The sequence below is a fragment of the Mustela lutreola genome, chromosome 14 (genome assembly GCF_030435805.1).
Source record: "Mustela lutreola isolate mMusLut2 chromosome 14, mMusLut2.pri, whole genome shotgun sequence".
NCBI classification, from domain to species: Eukaryota; Metazoa; Chordata; class Mammalia; order Carnivora; family Mustelidae; genus Mustela; species Mustela lutreola.
The window spans coordinates 43,374,830-43,389,614 of NC_081303.1; the positions used below are offsets into that span (position 1 = coordinate 43,374,830).

The 14,785-nt window shown below is 36.5% G+C and overlaps 1 protein-coding gene across 2 annotated transcripts in view; it reads right to left on the bottom strand.

Moving 5' to 3' along the window:
• Positions 1–5,296: 5,296 nt before the first annotated feature.
• Positions 5,297–14,785, bottom strand: part of ASPM (assembly factor for spindle microtubules) — a 63,935-nt gene continuing 54,446 nt past the window's right edge. For both annotated transcript variants that reach the window (XM_059146115.1, XM_059146114.1), the window contains exons 24-28: positions 14,450–14,642; positions 14,154–14,308; positions 12,585–12,761; positions 11,013–11,182; positions 5,297–7,468 (exon numbers count right to left, since the gene is read on the bottom strand). In XM_059146115.1, the coding sequence (XP_059002098.1) occupies positions 7,366–7,468; positions 11,013–11,182; positions 12,585–12,761; positions 14,154–14,308; positions 14,450–14,642 (798 nt within the window). In that variant the 3' untranslated portion in view covers positions 5,297–7,365. The remainder of the gene's footprint in view (positions 7,469–11,012; positions 11,183–12,584; positions 12,762–14,153; positions 14,309–14,449; positions 14,643–14,785) is intronic.

A 14,785-nucleotide genomic window follows, 5' to 3' on the forward strand; every position in this document is an offset into this window, starting at 1 on the left:
TAAAAAAATAAACACATCTGTAAATAATCCATGGGTCAAACAACAAGAGATCAAAAGAGGAAGTATTTTAAAGTAAATGAAAATGAGAAACATCGTATCAAAATTTGTGAGACACAGAAAAAGCAATACTGAGAGGTAAATCTAAAGCACTGACTACTTATCTTAGAAAATAAGGATTTCAAAACAATGGCTCACCTTCTACTTCAAGAACTAGAAAATGGGGCACCTGGTTGGCTCAGTTAGTTAAGCGTCTTCCTTCAGCCCAGGTCATGATCTCCGAGTCCTAGGATCAGGCCCCACATCATCTGGCTCCTTACTCAGCAGGGAATCTCCCTCTGATACTCCCTCTGCTTGTGGTCTCTCTCTCTCAAATAAATAAATGAAATCTTTTTTAAAAAAAGAATTAGAGGGTGCCTGGGTGGCTCAGTGGGTTAAGCCGCTGCCTTCGGCTCAGGTCATGATCTCAGGGTCCTGGGATCGAGTCCCGCATCGGGCTCTCTGCTCAGCAGGGAGCCTGCTTCCCTCTCTCTCTCTGCCTGCCTCTCTGCCTACTTGTGATCTCTCTCTGTCAAATAAATAAATAAAATCTTAAAAAAAAAAAAGAATTAGAAAATGAAGACCAAATGCAATTGCAAGTAAACAGGAGAAATTAATAACTGATCTAAATTTCATATGAAGATGCAAAGGATTTAGAATAGTCAAAGCTATTTTGAAAAAGAACTTGGAGAACTTAAACTACTTGATTTCAAGCTTTATTATAAAGCTACAGTAATCAATAGCATAATATTGGCAAGAGAATAAACAGGTCAGTGGAAAAGAAAATAATTGATAAAGAAACCAATGTGTATATGGTTAACTGATTTTTGACAACTGCACAAAAGCAATTAATTCAGTGGAGAAAGGATAGTTATTTCTATAAGTGATGGAGGAACGATTAGTTATCCAGATGTAAGAAAATAAGCTTTGATCCATACTTTGTACCACATGCAAAAATTAATTTGAAATGGCTCAAAAAAATACAACAAACAAAGATGACATGAGTTCTAGCAGAAAAACAGTGGAAAATCTTTGTAACCTTGAGTTAAGTAATGAGCTTTTAGATGCAACAGTATAAGAATAATGAATAAAAGAAATAAATTGAAAAAAAATTTCACCCAAATTAAGAAGTTCCAGTCTTCAAAAGACTGTTATGAGAATAAAAAGACAAGTAACAGACAAGGAGAAAATATCTGCAAGTCATTTATCTGGTAAAAGACTTCTATCCAGAAAAAGCATTCTCAAAACTTAGGAAAACAACCCAGTTTTTAAAAGTAGACAAAGACTTGGGGTGCCTGGGTGGCTCCATTGGTTAAGTGACTGACTTGGTTTCAGCTCAGATCATGGTCTCATGGATCCTGGGATGGAATCTGCGCTCAGCAGGGGTGTTCTTGAGAGTCCCTCCCTCTTCGACTCTTTCCTCCACTTACTGGTGTTCTCTAAAATAATAATAAATCTTTTTAAAAAAGTAGACAAACACTTGAACAGGCTCTTCATCAGACATATGGATGGCAAAAGAACACATGAAAAGATGTTCAACATCATTATAATTAGAGACATGTAAATGAAAACACAATGACCCTACTCATCCATATAGAATTTTTAAAATTATGTTTGACCATAGCAAGTGTTCCTGAAGATGTTACTAATGTATAAATATGCAAAGAAACATATTGGGTAGACACATTGCATTGCTTCACACCCTCAGAGCACTGGTCTCATAAACCAGGAGGAGAAAAGATGTGAGGAGCTGACAAAGTCAATTACGTGAACTTGTTCACACATTCGATATGATATAAAGAGCCAAGAGGAGATTCTAAAGCATTTAGAACCAGAGGTGAAAATGAGAATGAGGGTGATGGATGGAGTTATAACACTTTCTCTTTTTTTGTTCCTCACAACAATTTCTTTTCTGTTGACTGATTCAGTTGTCTCAAGATCAGCACAGCACTGCTGTGTACTAGTGGAGCACACTGTCAATGCACAAGACGTCACATCCACACCATTAAATTTGACAGAACGTGCTCCTAAAGGAACATCAGAGTCATCACACCTTTCCCTGATGTGGCCAAATTAGGGGTGAATGCAGTCCCATTACTAAGCAGCAAGGGCAGTCCTATAATTCTTTATCTGTCATGTCTAACACATCTCCCTGGGAAAAGGACAAATGGGAGGCCATGGTAAGATTGATGTTACTGTCTGCTTGAAGTTAAGGGTAATTAGAAAAGCTGAGCCAGGGGAGGGAGGTCCAGGTTAAAGCTGTATGCAATAAAAGAAACAGGACATCTGGCAAAGAAGAGGGTTTTACCTGAAAATCCTCTTGGCTGTCTCTCTCAGCTCTGGTCTGATGACTAATGCTAGAAGTCACTTGACCCCTTTTTCCCAGAAACGGAAAATTGGACACAAGCTGATTGATGAGTCTGCCCAGTCTCCACTTGGACACACTGGAGACGTGACGCAACGCTGTCTGTGATTTGAACACCAGTATCTGCCTGAAGACACTTTTTGGCTCATTTGTGATCCAAATTTCCTTGATTGGTTTCTAGGTAACCTGAATTAACAGTATCCCCAAATTGCACAATATGGAGGTTGTTAAAGGGCAGACATCTTCATACTGACAGTGAGACTCTGAATCAAGATGGGTTTTCTCTGGGAAAGCTGCCTGGCTATGATGGGAAGGAGCTTGCTTCTTCTAACCCATAGTCAGTATTCTCTTTAGAGCAAATATGAACACAAAGGGAATTGAAAGGCCTTTTAGGAAAATGGCAGTGGCAATGGAATTGGAATTAGCAATGGAATTCAGATGGCCTCAAAGGAGGAGGAAGACCCTGAGCAACACTGTAAACCTATGTCTTCACCGCGAAAGTAAATATACTATTGGACTATTCTTTGGATGTACCTTGATAAAGATCAGTCACAAAGACTGAGAGCAAGAATTTATTTCAAATATTCAAACAATGTTCGGCATGTGTGAAACTTAATGATGCGTTGGCAAAGCAAGGGCTAAGTTTTGATCAAATTCAGTTTGTTTTCATTTAGATCACAATTGTAAAATTGTAAAAAATACTATTACAAATAGAAATACCACTATTACAAATAAAAAAGTGATCTGAAGTAATAATGAAGTATTATTCATAGAATTAAAGTCTACATTCTGAAATAGGCTTCTGTAAATTTTTTAGGTAAACAAGTGTCCTTAATTTACACAAGCTTCAGAAGTTATTTTAGGTGGCCCTCTATAAACATTTCTTGAAATGAGCAAGTTTTTAGAATATTTCCTTCTTCCTTTACATAGGTTTGAGATTAAAAAAAATTTTTTTTAAATTTATTTGAGCAAGAGACAGCATGAGCAGTGGGGAGAGGGAGAAGCAGACTCCCCACTGAGCAGGGATCCTGATGCGGGGCTTGATTCCAGGACCCAGGATGGTGACCTGAGCTGAGGACAGACTCTTTTTTTTTTTGTTGTTAATTTAAAAAAAAAAAATTATTTATTTATTTATTTTAATAAACATATTATGTATTTTTATCCCCAGGGGTACAGGTCTGTGAATTGCCTGGTTTACACACTTCACAGCACTCACCATAGCACATACCCTCCCCAATGTCCATTACCACACCCCCTCTCCCAATCTCCCTCCCCCCAGCAACGCTGTTTGTTTTGTGAGATCAAGAGTCACTTATGGTTTGTCTCCCTCCCAATCCCATCTTGTTTCATTGATTCTTCTCCTACCCCCTTAATCCCCCCCCATGTTGTATCTCCACTTCCTTATATCAGGGAGATCATATGATAGCTGTCTTTCTCCGATTGACTTATTTTGCTAAGCATGATACCCTCTAGTTCCATCCATGTCTTTGCAAATGGCAAGATTTCATTTCTTTTGGTGGCTGCATAGTATTCTATTGTGTATATATACCACATCTTCTTGATCCATTCATCTGTTGATGGACATCTAGGTTCTTTCCATAGTTTGGCTATTGTGGACATTGCTGCTATAAACATTCGGGTGCACGTGCCCCTGTGGATCACTACGTTTGTATCTTTAGGGTAAATACCCAATAGTGCAATTGCTGGGTCATGGGGTAGTTCTATTTTCAACTTTTTAGGAACCTCCATGCTGTTTTCCAGAGTGGTTGCACCAACTTGCATTCCCACCAACAGTGTAGGAGGGTTCCCCTTTCTCCGCATCCTCGCCAGCATCTGTCATTTCCTGATTCTATATGGTTCAGTTGTTTATTCTTATTATAAAGAAAGAGATAATAATCTTCTATAGTTCTAGTTCTATAATTCTCCCTCAACAGAGAGGGAGAATTCTAGTGAAAATACTTTAGTTATAACTTATTTCTCAAATATGCAGAGAAATATTTCAATTTATATTTGAGTGTGTGTTAAAATTTCCAATCTATGGGGATGCCCCGCTCAGTCGGTTAAGAGTCTGTCCTCAGCAGAATGGGAGAAGATATTTGCAAACGACATATCAGATAAAGGGCTAGTGTCCAAAATCTATAAAGAACTTAACAAACTCAACACCCAAAGAACAAATAATCCAATCAAGAAATGGGCTGAAGACATGAACAGACATTTCTGCAAAGAAGACATCCAGATGGCCAACAGACACATGAAAAAGTGCTCCATATCACTCGGCATCAGGGAAATACAAATCAAAACCACAATGAGCTATCACCTCACACCAGTCAGAATGGCTAAAATTAACAAGAAGTTAAAAGCAAGTCTATTAGATGGGACAACTGGATGGCTCAGTCAGTAGAGCATACTATTTTTCTTCTTCTTCTTCTTCTTTTTTTTTTTTTAAAGATTTTATTTATTTGAGAGAAAGAGAGTGAGAGAGAGAGCATGAGAGGGGAGAAGGTCAGAGGGAGAAGCAGACTCCCTGCAGAGTTGGGAGTCCCATGTGGGACTTCATTGGGGAACTCCAGAGTCATGAACTGAGCTCAAGGCAGTGGCTTAACCAACTGAGCCACCCAGGTGCCCTAGGGCATACTACTCTTGATCTTGTGTTAGGATTTCAAGCCACATGTTGAGGGTAGGGTTTACTTTAAAAAAAAAAAAAAAAAAAAAAAGCAAGCAAGCCTATAGCAAATTTAGCTACTAACAAAAAGCAATCCAAAAGATAGTATGTTCTTATTCAGAAAATGTAAATATACCAGGTTTTCATTGCTACAGGCAAAAATTTTGTAAGTTACAAAGATAATAAACCTGGAAAAAAAATCACATATCAAGAAAAATACAAGAATTTTGAATATAGAATGCCGAATATGAATTTATTTCTCTCCAGCATGAAGCCAAAATACAGTAGGAATAACAAGCTATATTTTGGGTCGTACAGATAACAATTTCCAAGGGTCTAAAAGTATGTATTTTAGTTACAAAAATCATAGCTATATAACAATATTATTTATTTATACATTTAAAACTAAATTTAAAATGACACTGTATGGGCATAATGACATCTACTGGACATTTCGGTTAATAACAGTTAACAAGAAGGTTAATTTGAAACTCACCTAACTTCATGACCAATAAAATCATGTAAAATAAAATTAGATTGCAGTTAATACATTTATTTTCCTTCTTTAATATAATGTAGTATCTCTGCAGAAAATGTTACTTCTAAAGTAAAAAAGGTTTAATTACTTCTCAACCAGTCCTCCCAATCACAATCACAGACACAGACAAGCCTTTTAGCTTTTGGGTCTTAGAATCCTGATACGGATTTATCAGATAAATTCAGAGGACTGTTCTTCATATAAATATAGGATATTACATAAAATTTATAAAAATTTAGTCTGAGGCACCTTGGTGGCTCAGTTGGCTGAGTATCGGACTTGGTTTAAGCTCAGGTCACGATCTCAGGGCCTGGGAAATAGGTTCACACTCAGTGGGGAGTCTACTTGAGATTTTCTCTCTTCCCTTCCTTCTGCCCCACCCCTCCCCTCCTGCAGTGCACGAGCATGTCTTTCTCTCTCAAATAAATAAATCTTTAAAAAATTTAGTCTGAGTTTCAACAATAGGAAATTTTTTTAACAACTGGAAGTCATATAGTATACTATAGTATATACAGCATATACCATATAGTATATAGTATAGTGCTATCATATATACAGTACACTATATAGAAATACTTTTTGGTTAGAACCATCTTAAAGGAAATTAATACCAGTAAACATTATATCCTAGTGGTATAATTTACCAGTTAAATTATATATTATAATTAAATTATAATTAATTAAATTAAGTTAAATTATAGATTGCTTACACTAAGATTTTCTTAAATGAAAGAGAAAAGCAAAACACTTGGGAAAGTCAACAAAAATCATGTTTGAAAAATACTGCATGCTGAGAATTCATAAAACACTTTTTTGGAAGAAAAAAATGGCAAAGAAATACTAAGAATTCTAATTAATTTCACTATATTCTAATACATCAAAAATAGTCTTTAGAGCTATCCTAACCAAATCTCAGCCCATTTCAGACTAATTTGGTTTAATCCTTATTCTGACAAATTAGTAAACTAAGTAGTTAAATGATCTCTGCATTTTTAGCTACTATTAAGTCATTTAAAACAGTTAAAAACTTTTATGGCTCCCATAAGTGAACAGACTTTGGGATGCTATCCAATTTCAAACAGCCACTGGAATCACGCTTCTATAGTCCTGAAACCACACCGGTTTAGTACTGGTAATAGTGACCCAAAGCTGTTGAAAGATTTCAACACCTAATCATTATCAGGTCTATGTATGTGACTAAGTGACAAGTTTCTCTTTAAGTAACAGCATGCTCTTTTCAGGTCAAATTATAACTCTAATCAGTTCAAAGTTAAGGGTTCTTAGAATATAATGGGCTGGCTGAATCTAATTTCCTTAGAGGAGTTCACTTGCCTATCTGAATGGTCCAGTCAGAGAGTTTATGGCATTTGTGAGATTACTTTATCCTTTTGTCACTTCTAAGTGTGTTGGCAGAACTTACATTTCCAAATTTGTTTTAGAAAAATGCTTCAATTTATCTATAAAATGAGAGTGATAAGCTATTCTTTTCCTTTGGGAATATGATTTTATTTAGACTAATATTTTAAGATAAAGACATGAAGAATAGAATCGTTTTATGACATAGTATTTTCTTACATGCATAAACCCATAAAATAATAAAAGAAACAATAAAGAATATGAAAACAGTTCAGTTGTTATAACACATTTTTAAAATTTTAATACAAAATCAGATTTTAGAAGTTATACAAAAGAAAGCCAAAACCACTTTACACATTCATGATTAACTTTAATATTCCTTTTTCCTGTACATACTGAAAATGTTTACTAGTAAGGAATGCCAAGTGTGTCCATCACCATCTGAATTGCTTGTAGGGGATTTGTGATTTCTTCCATTTTATCTCTTCTCAAAACCCAGTCTGGTTTAAGTCTGTGAAAAGAATAAAAATCTTGGATTAATGAAGTTCTTCTCTTAAAAGAGCTACCTTCTCTGCTTTGTCTTAACAAAAATGTGGCTCCTCCTGAACACATCACTTCCCTTACAGCCCTCTCAAACAGGTGAGGGTTTCACAGGACTGCCATTTACCACTGTCGGGCTCTTCCTCACCATCCTTCCTCCTTTGAGGCTTATGCTATTTAGCTCACCAATGCCTTCCAGTCATCTTTCAAACTCCTGATATTTTGTTCTTTGTAACCTTGGTTCTTGGTCTTCGCTCAACTCCTGCCACCATTCTCAGTAACTTCAACAGCCATGTAGCTAGCAAAAAATCCTACAATCTTATCTGTCAGTTCTGCCCTCCCTTCCTTCTGTTATACTTCAACCAACTCCTTACTTGATCACATAATAGCCTTCATCATTATTAGAAAGTACCCCACCACTGACATCTCAATTCAAGACTGCCATTCCCCACCCCCAGTCCTGATTCACCCATGTCTTTCGATTTCATACATCTACTGCACATCATCTTCCACCGCACTGAGCTCTCTAATTCACTGACCTTAACACCGACCCATCATCCATCAGAATGCTGACCTCACTCTCCTCCTTGTTCAGCTTAGCTCCATCAATAAAATCTCCTTGGCAATTTCATTAATGCTATTGTTTCTCTCTCCTATTAAATTCAAATGTAAATTTCTCTTTGGATTCCAAACTGAATCCAAATATCTGCCTTCTCCATTCCTGTACAGCTGAACAGGAAGAAAAGAAAGACTGCAGAACCAGACTGACTGATTTTGTGTCAATAATTACAAAACTAAATGGGTGCTTGAAATTGCATTGTATGCTCCCTTCCTCTTTCCCCAAGATGACCATTTTATTCCTTTTTCTTTTCAAATGTCCTCACCATACCCTCCTTGGTCTGCTTCCGAGCTGATGCTTATAATCTCATCTTCATTAAGAAAATAACATCCATCAGAGGGGAGCTCATACATCTTTCTTATATAACTCCCTACTATGTTGCATTTCCATCTCCTTATTCTCTCCATTTGGTTAAAAACCCAAATATCTATTGGTTGGTAAATTGTCAAAGAGTGGTATAGCCATAAAATGGACTAGTACTCTGTGATAAAAGGGAATGAATTTCTAATTCATACATCAATGCAAATAAATCTCAAAAATCAAGCTAAAAAAAAGAATCCAGTCACAAAAGCTATATAATGTATGATTCCATTTGTATAATAATGTAAAAAAAGACAAAGCAAAAGTATTGAAATAAGACCAGCAGTTGCCAGAATCCAGGGGTTAAAAGAAGATAACTAATTGCAAAGGGGCACCAGGGAACTTTGGTGTGACAGAAATATTTTTATCAGTTGAAAAAAAAGGGAAGCTATTAATTCGTGTTAATCATAGTTTTAAAGATTTTATTTTATTTAATTGAGAGAGAAAGAGAGAGGGAGAACATGAGCAAGGTGAGGGGCAGAGAGAGAGGGAGAAGCAGGCTTGCACTGATCATGGCTTAGAATAGACCCATTATTTTATTAGGGACTACAAATAATGAGAGTTTCATATTCTTTCTGCATTTATTAAACAATTTTTTTAATAGAAAACTCCTACATCAACCATTGAGTTACCCTAAGATACACTATATATCAGAAAAATGGGACATGCTTGATTTTTTTTCCTTCTACCCATAGTTGTTTTTCTACCCATGAGTTGTTTTTCTACTCATGAGTTGTTTTTCTAGCATCCTTTAAGGGTAACCAATGATTTTTTCCCTTAGTATCATCAAAAGCTGATGAATTTTTCATGTGATCTGGTCCATCTGTTTTTCAATCCTCCATAATCTATCCCTGTCACTACTTTAACCACTAACCTCCGTCTTGCGAAGTCCAGTGGGCCTTTTTCTTACCCCTCTCACAACCTCCCAGCAGCATTCCACACAGCTGATGGGACACCACTGTGGAATATCTTCTAACCAATTCAAATTCCTTTTCAGAGCTGTTGGCCGGTTCTTTCTGGAGAAATTGGGGCTACCTTGAGGTCTGGTTTGAGAATTTCTTTTCTAGGTATTCTCTTGCCCTGGGGGGACTGTATCTATTACCATAGCCGTAAATGGGATCTAATGATTCCTTAATCTAAGGATTATTGAATTTAAATCTCTAGACTGATACTTCTGCCTAGAAACACAGCCCGGATTAATAGCTTGTTTGTCTCTTCCTCTAATTTGTCACAGAAACCTCAAGTTTCCCAAAACAAAACCCATGTCAATGTCCCCTCCCACTGTATCATCTCCTATCCTTTCTGACTTTTACTTCTTGTAACTACATCCCAGAGACAGTTTCCCAGTCACATTATTTGAGCACGTCCTCTAAGTTATTCTCTATCCTAGCAATTACCAAAATCTTTATTGCTCTCTTCACTTACTTGCTTACTTACGGTCATTCTCCCAAACTAAGTGGCTCCATTCTGCGCCATAACCACAAGCTCAGCACTGTAAGGCATAGGGCACAGCTGCATACTATGCTTGTTCTCACACTGATGAAGGTGTCTACTTGCTTAACCAGAATACTCATTTTTAAAAAATTTCTAAAGTTACATGTCTTAAACTAGTTAAACTACTATTATCACTATAGGTTTGCTGTTGAGTAAATGTCTGCCACCCCCCATCAAAAGGATATGGTGGGGATATGTTAGGATATATTAGGATATATTCATATCCTAATTCTTTGAACCTGTAATATTACCTTATTTTGAAAAAGTGGTCTCCATTGATCTACTTAACCAAAGTATCTTGAGATCAGATCATCCCATATTATCTGAACTGGCCCTAAATCCAACACACGTCCTTTTGAGGAAGAGGGAGGAGGAGAAGACACCCGTGAAGACAGAGGCAGTGAATGGAGTTAGACAGCCACAAGCAAAGGAGCACTACAGTCACCAGAAACTGGAAGAGTCAAGGAGGGATTCTGCTTTAGAGCTCTCAGGGAAAGTGAGGCCTTGCTGACACCCTGATTTTGAACTTCAAGAACTCTCAGAGAATGTTACTGTTATTTAAGGCCACCAAGTTTGTGGTAATTTGTTATAGCAGCTCTAGGGAAAGTAGTACAAGATCTCATAAAGGACTTCTTTAGAAGGAGAAATTTCAAGTGTCAGGATGATTAGGAGAAGAGTTGGAAGTTGATACTGTAGCCAGGAGGGGATTTTTGGCAGCTTTTAAACAAGGTAGCTTGTTCTTCATGCGAGAAAAGAAAGTTTATACAGCAAAGCTTATAAAAAGTTAACTGTTAGACTTAGCACTTAACTATTTAATACAAGGAATTTATCGAATAACTATTAATACCCAAAGCCACAGTGTTATTACTTTATTCTGTACTGAGACTGTCTACTTTAGATTTGCCAAAGATCCTATTTTTACTCATATGTTGTTTCTCCATTGTCAAGCACAGTATCTTGCTTATAGTAGGTACTCCATAAATGTTTGCTAAATGAATGAATGAACGGTGACTTAAAACTACAGAGTATATTTACTGCTTACCTTGAAACTATTCTGGTTCTTACAGGTGTTTCTGGAATAAAGGGAATACTTATAGAAGAATTCATCTTTTGTTTATAAAGCAGTCTTTCAGTATTCATTTTATGTTTACGAGCTGTAAGCTTGTAGAGACTATAAATACGGTCAACAACTTTGGATCTACTTCGAACATCCTAAAAAAGAAAATGTACAAATTATTATTAAGACTAAAACAAATTTTGTGTCCCTTATATGGTAGTAAAATCAACCATAATAACACCATACAGTAAACTTATGAGTCTTTAACAAAATCTAAAATCTAAAATGCGGGGCACCTGGGTGGCTCAGTGGGTTAAGCCGCTGCCTTCGGCTCAGGCCATGATCTCAGGGTCCTGGGATCGAGTCCCGCAACAGGCTCTTTGCTCAGCAGGGAGCCTGCTTCCTCCTCTCTCTCTCTGCCTGTCTCTATGCCTACTTGTGATCTCTCTCTGTCAAATAAATAAATAAAATCTTAAAAAAAATAAAATAAAATCTAAAATGCTTTCCAAGTTGAGTAGTTAGATAGGTTTTAGCTATAAACTAATTTGTAAGACAATTACAAAAACTGTACACCTTACTCCATACTGAATACAGGTAAATGTTATAGTCAATATGCCTATTATATCCAGTTTCCAAGTGCTATGAATTTTCTTGAAATTTCCAAAGTTACCTACGTATCTCTCACAACCCTAGGTCAAGTATAGTCTTTTGCATAGACCACCACCGCATCTATGCTTCCCTCCTTCCTGAATGGTCTTACTATATCCACACATGCTTTCCCAAAACCATTCTTCATTCAAGAGCCAAATTCATGTTAGAACTTAAACTAGAACACACTCCCTTGTATATAATCATTTAGTGGTTTTGTTCTCAGGATGAGGGCCAGAATCCCACTATAGCCTGTGGTCCCCCCATGTCGACTGTAAGTAACACCTACAGAGTTCTCACCATGGAAAAGCTTGAAATGTATTTATGGTTACAACAGGAAAATGAGGAGTCACATATATGTTGCAGTCTACCTTGTTCAATAATTTGTTACTTTCCTCAAGTAAATGGGAAATGGCTACTTACATAGCTGTAATAAGCTTTCTTTCTTTTTATTTATTTATTTTTCTTTTCTTTTTTTTTTTTTTAAGATTTTATTTATTTATTTGAGAGAGAGACAGTGAGACAGAGCATGAGCGAGGAGAAGGTCAGAGGGAGAAGCAGACTCCCCATGGAGCTGGGAGCCCGATGCAGGACTTGATCCCAGGACTCCAGGATCATGACCTGAACTGAAGGCAGTCGTCTAACCAACTGAGCCACCCAGGCGCCCCTAAGCTTTCTTTTTAAAATTCAGTTTACTACATTAGGAAACCACTATCAACACAACACACCCAGCACACAACACAATACACCCAGCACACAACATAATACACAAACACCTCCTTTATCAACACAAAAGGCAGGTCTAAATATACACAAAATTTAAATTGTGATAACTACTGAAGGAAAAGTATAAGTCTTAAACCTAAAAACCTGGACAGAGAACCTCAAAGGACGATAACGAATACTTACAGAGGCCCGATTTGTTGTTTTTAATAAAACCGCCAACAAACAACAGGTTTTTGTAAAAATGCTTCCACCCTTGTCTGCGACTTTGTCACCAGGCTTTTCTCGGTACATTTGCAAAAGGTCCAGCAGAGTATCTATGCAATTTTCTGCATCATAAACTGCTGCAGTAGTTTTCTCATACTTGAAGAGGACAGAAGGAGAGCAACTGTTACAACACACACATGTAGCCTTAGAAATAGCCCAAGTGAAAAGAAACCTGAGGACCAACTTTTTGGATTATCTATAGCAAGTGCAAAGGACTTCGTGAAATGATTTCTTGATATTACTAACATTTTTTGATCCATTTTATATGCATATCTGCATTTTAATTGAAAGTTCCACAAAATAGGAATCAAATCTAAAATCTTTGAACATGAACACCCTGGAGTAAATAAAAAGCTTAAAGACAAGGCAATTTTACTGAGAACCTTGCAGGAAAAAGATAACTTATCTGTGGTAGTTAACCACAGGTAAAATAGTGATAAAGACTAAAGATTAGGATATATTTTTCCTGCCTCATATACCTAACTGTATATCTCATTGTATCAACTAGATTCATATGGAAATTTGTGTGGAAACAAATAATGCTAATGATACTAAGATAAAAATAACAAAATAATATTAACAGTTAACATTTATTTGGCACTTTTATGTATGAAGCACATGATACATACGTTCACTCACTTCATTCTCACAATAACAATGTGAGGTGGATACTACTATTACACCCATTTACAGTTAAAGCACAGAGAGGCTAAGTAACCTGTAATAAGCCACAGAGCGGTGATTCAAACCCAGGCAGTATGGCATCTCTCTGTGTTCTTAACCACCACTTCTCAGTAAGAAAAGATCAGGTAAAGAGCTGTGGCTGAGGGGTTGGGTGGGGAATATAAATTTGTCATCTCAATACTTTTGGCTGCATGCATTATGGTTTAGTAGATATCTGCTACCAGTCCAAAGTCCAAAAACTTAAATGCTAATCCTTATATAGAGTCTTAAATACAGGGTAACCAAGTGATAGCAATATCTTAATCATGTTTTGCTAGACATGATTATAAGAGGTTCTATTGTTTTGATACAATGCAGTGGATTAGAACACCACCTCTAGAGGTGGACAAAGGATCTGAATTCAGCCCTACCACTTACACACTCAAGGGTTTAGGCCAGGAGACTTAATTTCTATAAGAATTATTATTTCTTCTCTATAAAATTGGAATAATAACATGGACTGCTTGAGACTATTATTTTAAGAAAATTTAAATGATGCATGAAAAACACTAGCATATAGGAGATACTCAATGTTAGCAATTATTATTAATATCACAAAGACAGAAAAAATAAAATCATAAACAATTAGTGTTTCTATGTACAATTATGTTATCAGAGTAAACGTTTTTCCCCCTAAGACTCTTGCATATAAATGAATTCTAACTGGGTGATCTAGTAAGTTCTAGTGGTGAGCAAGCATGAACTTAATATGTCGGGTCAGATTTCCTGACCAAGAAACAATTCCTTATTAAAAGGGAAAACTACCTTAGCCACATTAAGCAAGACTTGTACTGCATATCTGATGACTTCCATACAAGGAACGCTGCGGTTACAACTTCGGATCAAAACAAATATTTTAGAAACTGCTCCACTCTGGGCCATGTTCTCACAACAAAGTGGAGACAATCTAGTAACCACCTCTGAAAAGAGGGAAAAGAGAGAGATAAATTCACAGCAACAAAACGAAGTTTTAGCTAATACTGTATTATAACATTCTTTGCACATTCAAAGGTAAACATGCATTTCTAACCTTATATAAGATAGCATTAAGACAAACTAACCTAGGTGCTTTAAAGCCTCAAGAATAGCAGAAAGGTGCTTGTAGGTCAAAAGATAATGAAGTGCAAGTGCAGTTCTTTTGTAGAGTTTGTTTTCTTCTCGAATCTCCCTGTTAACAAGTTGAAGACTTAATCGTATAGCTTTAATCTTTGTACAATCATTTTTCTTCCTCCAAGAGTATCCTCTCCATAATGCCTTAAAGAGATACAACACAGTAATTTTAAGTTTACAAGCCATGATGTTTTGAACTTATATCTACATCTATTTCTACAAAAGAAGTATTTTCACTAAATTTAAAGGATATAAGCACTTTGCAAATAAAACCTCAATTCATGTTC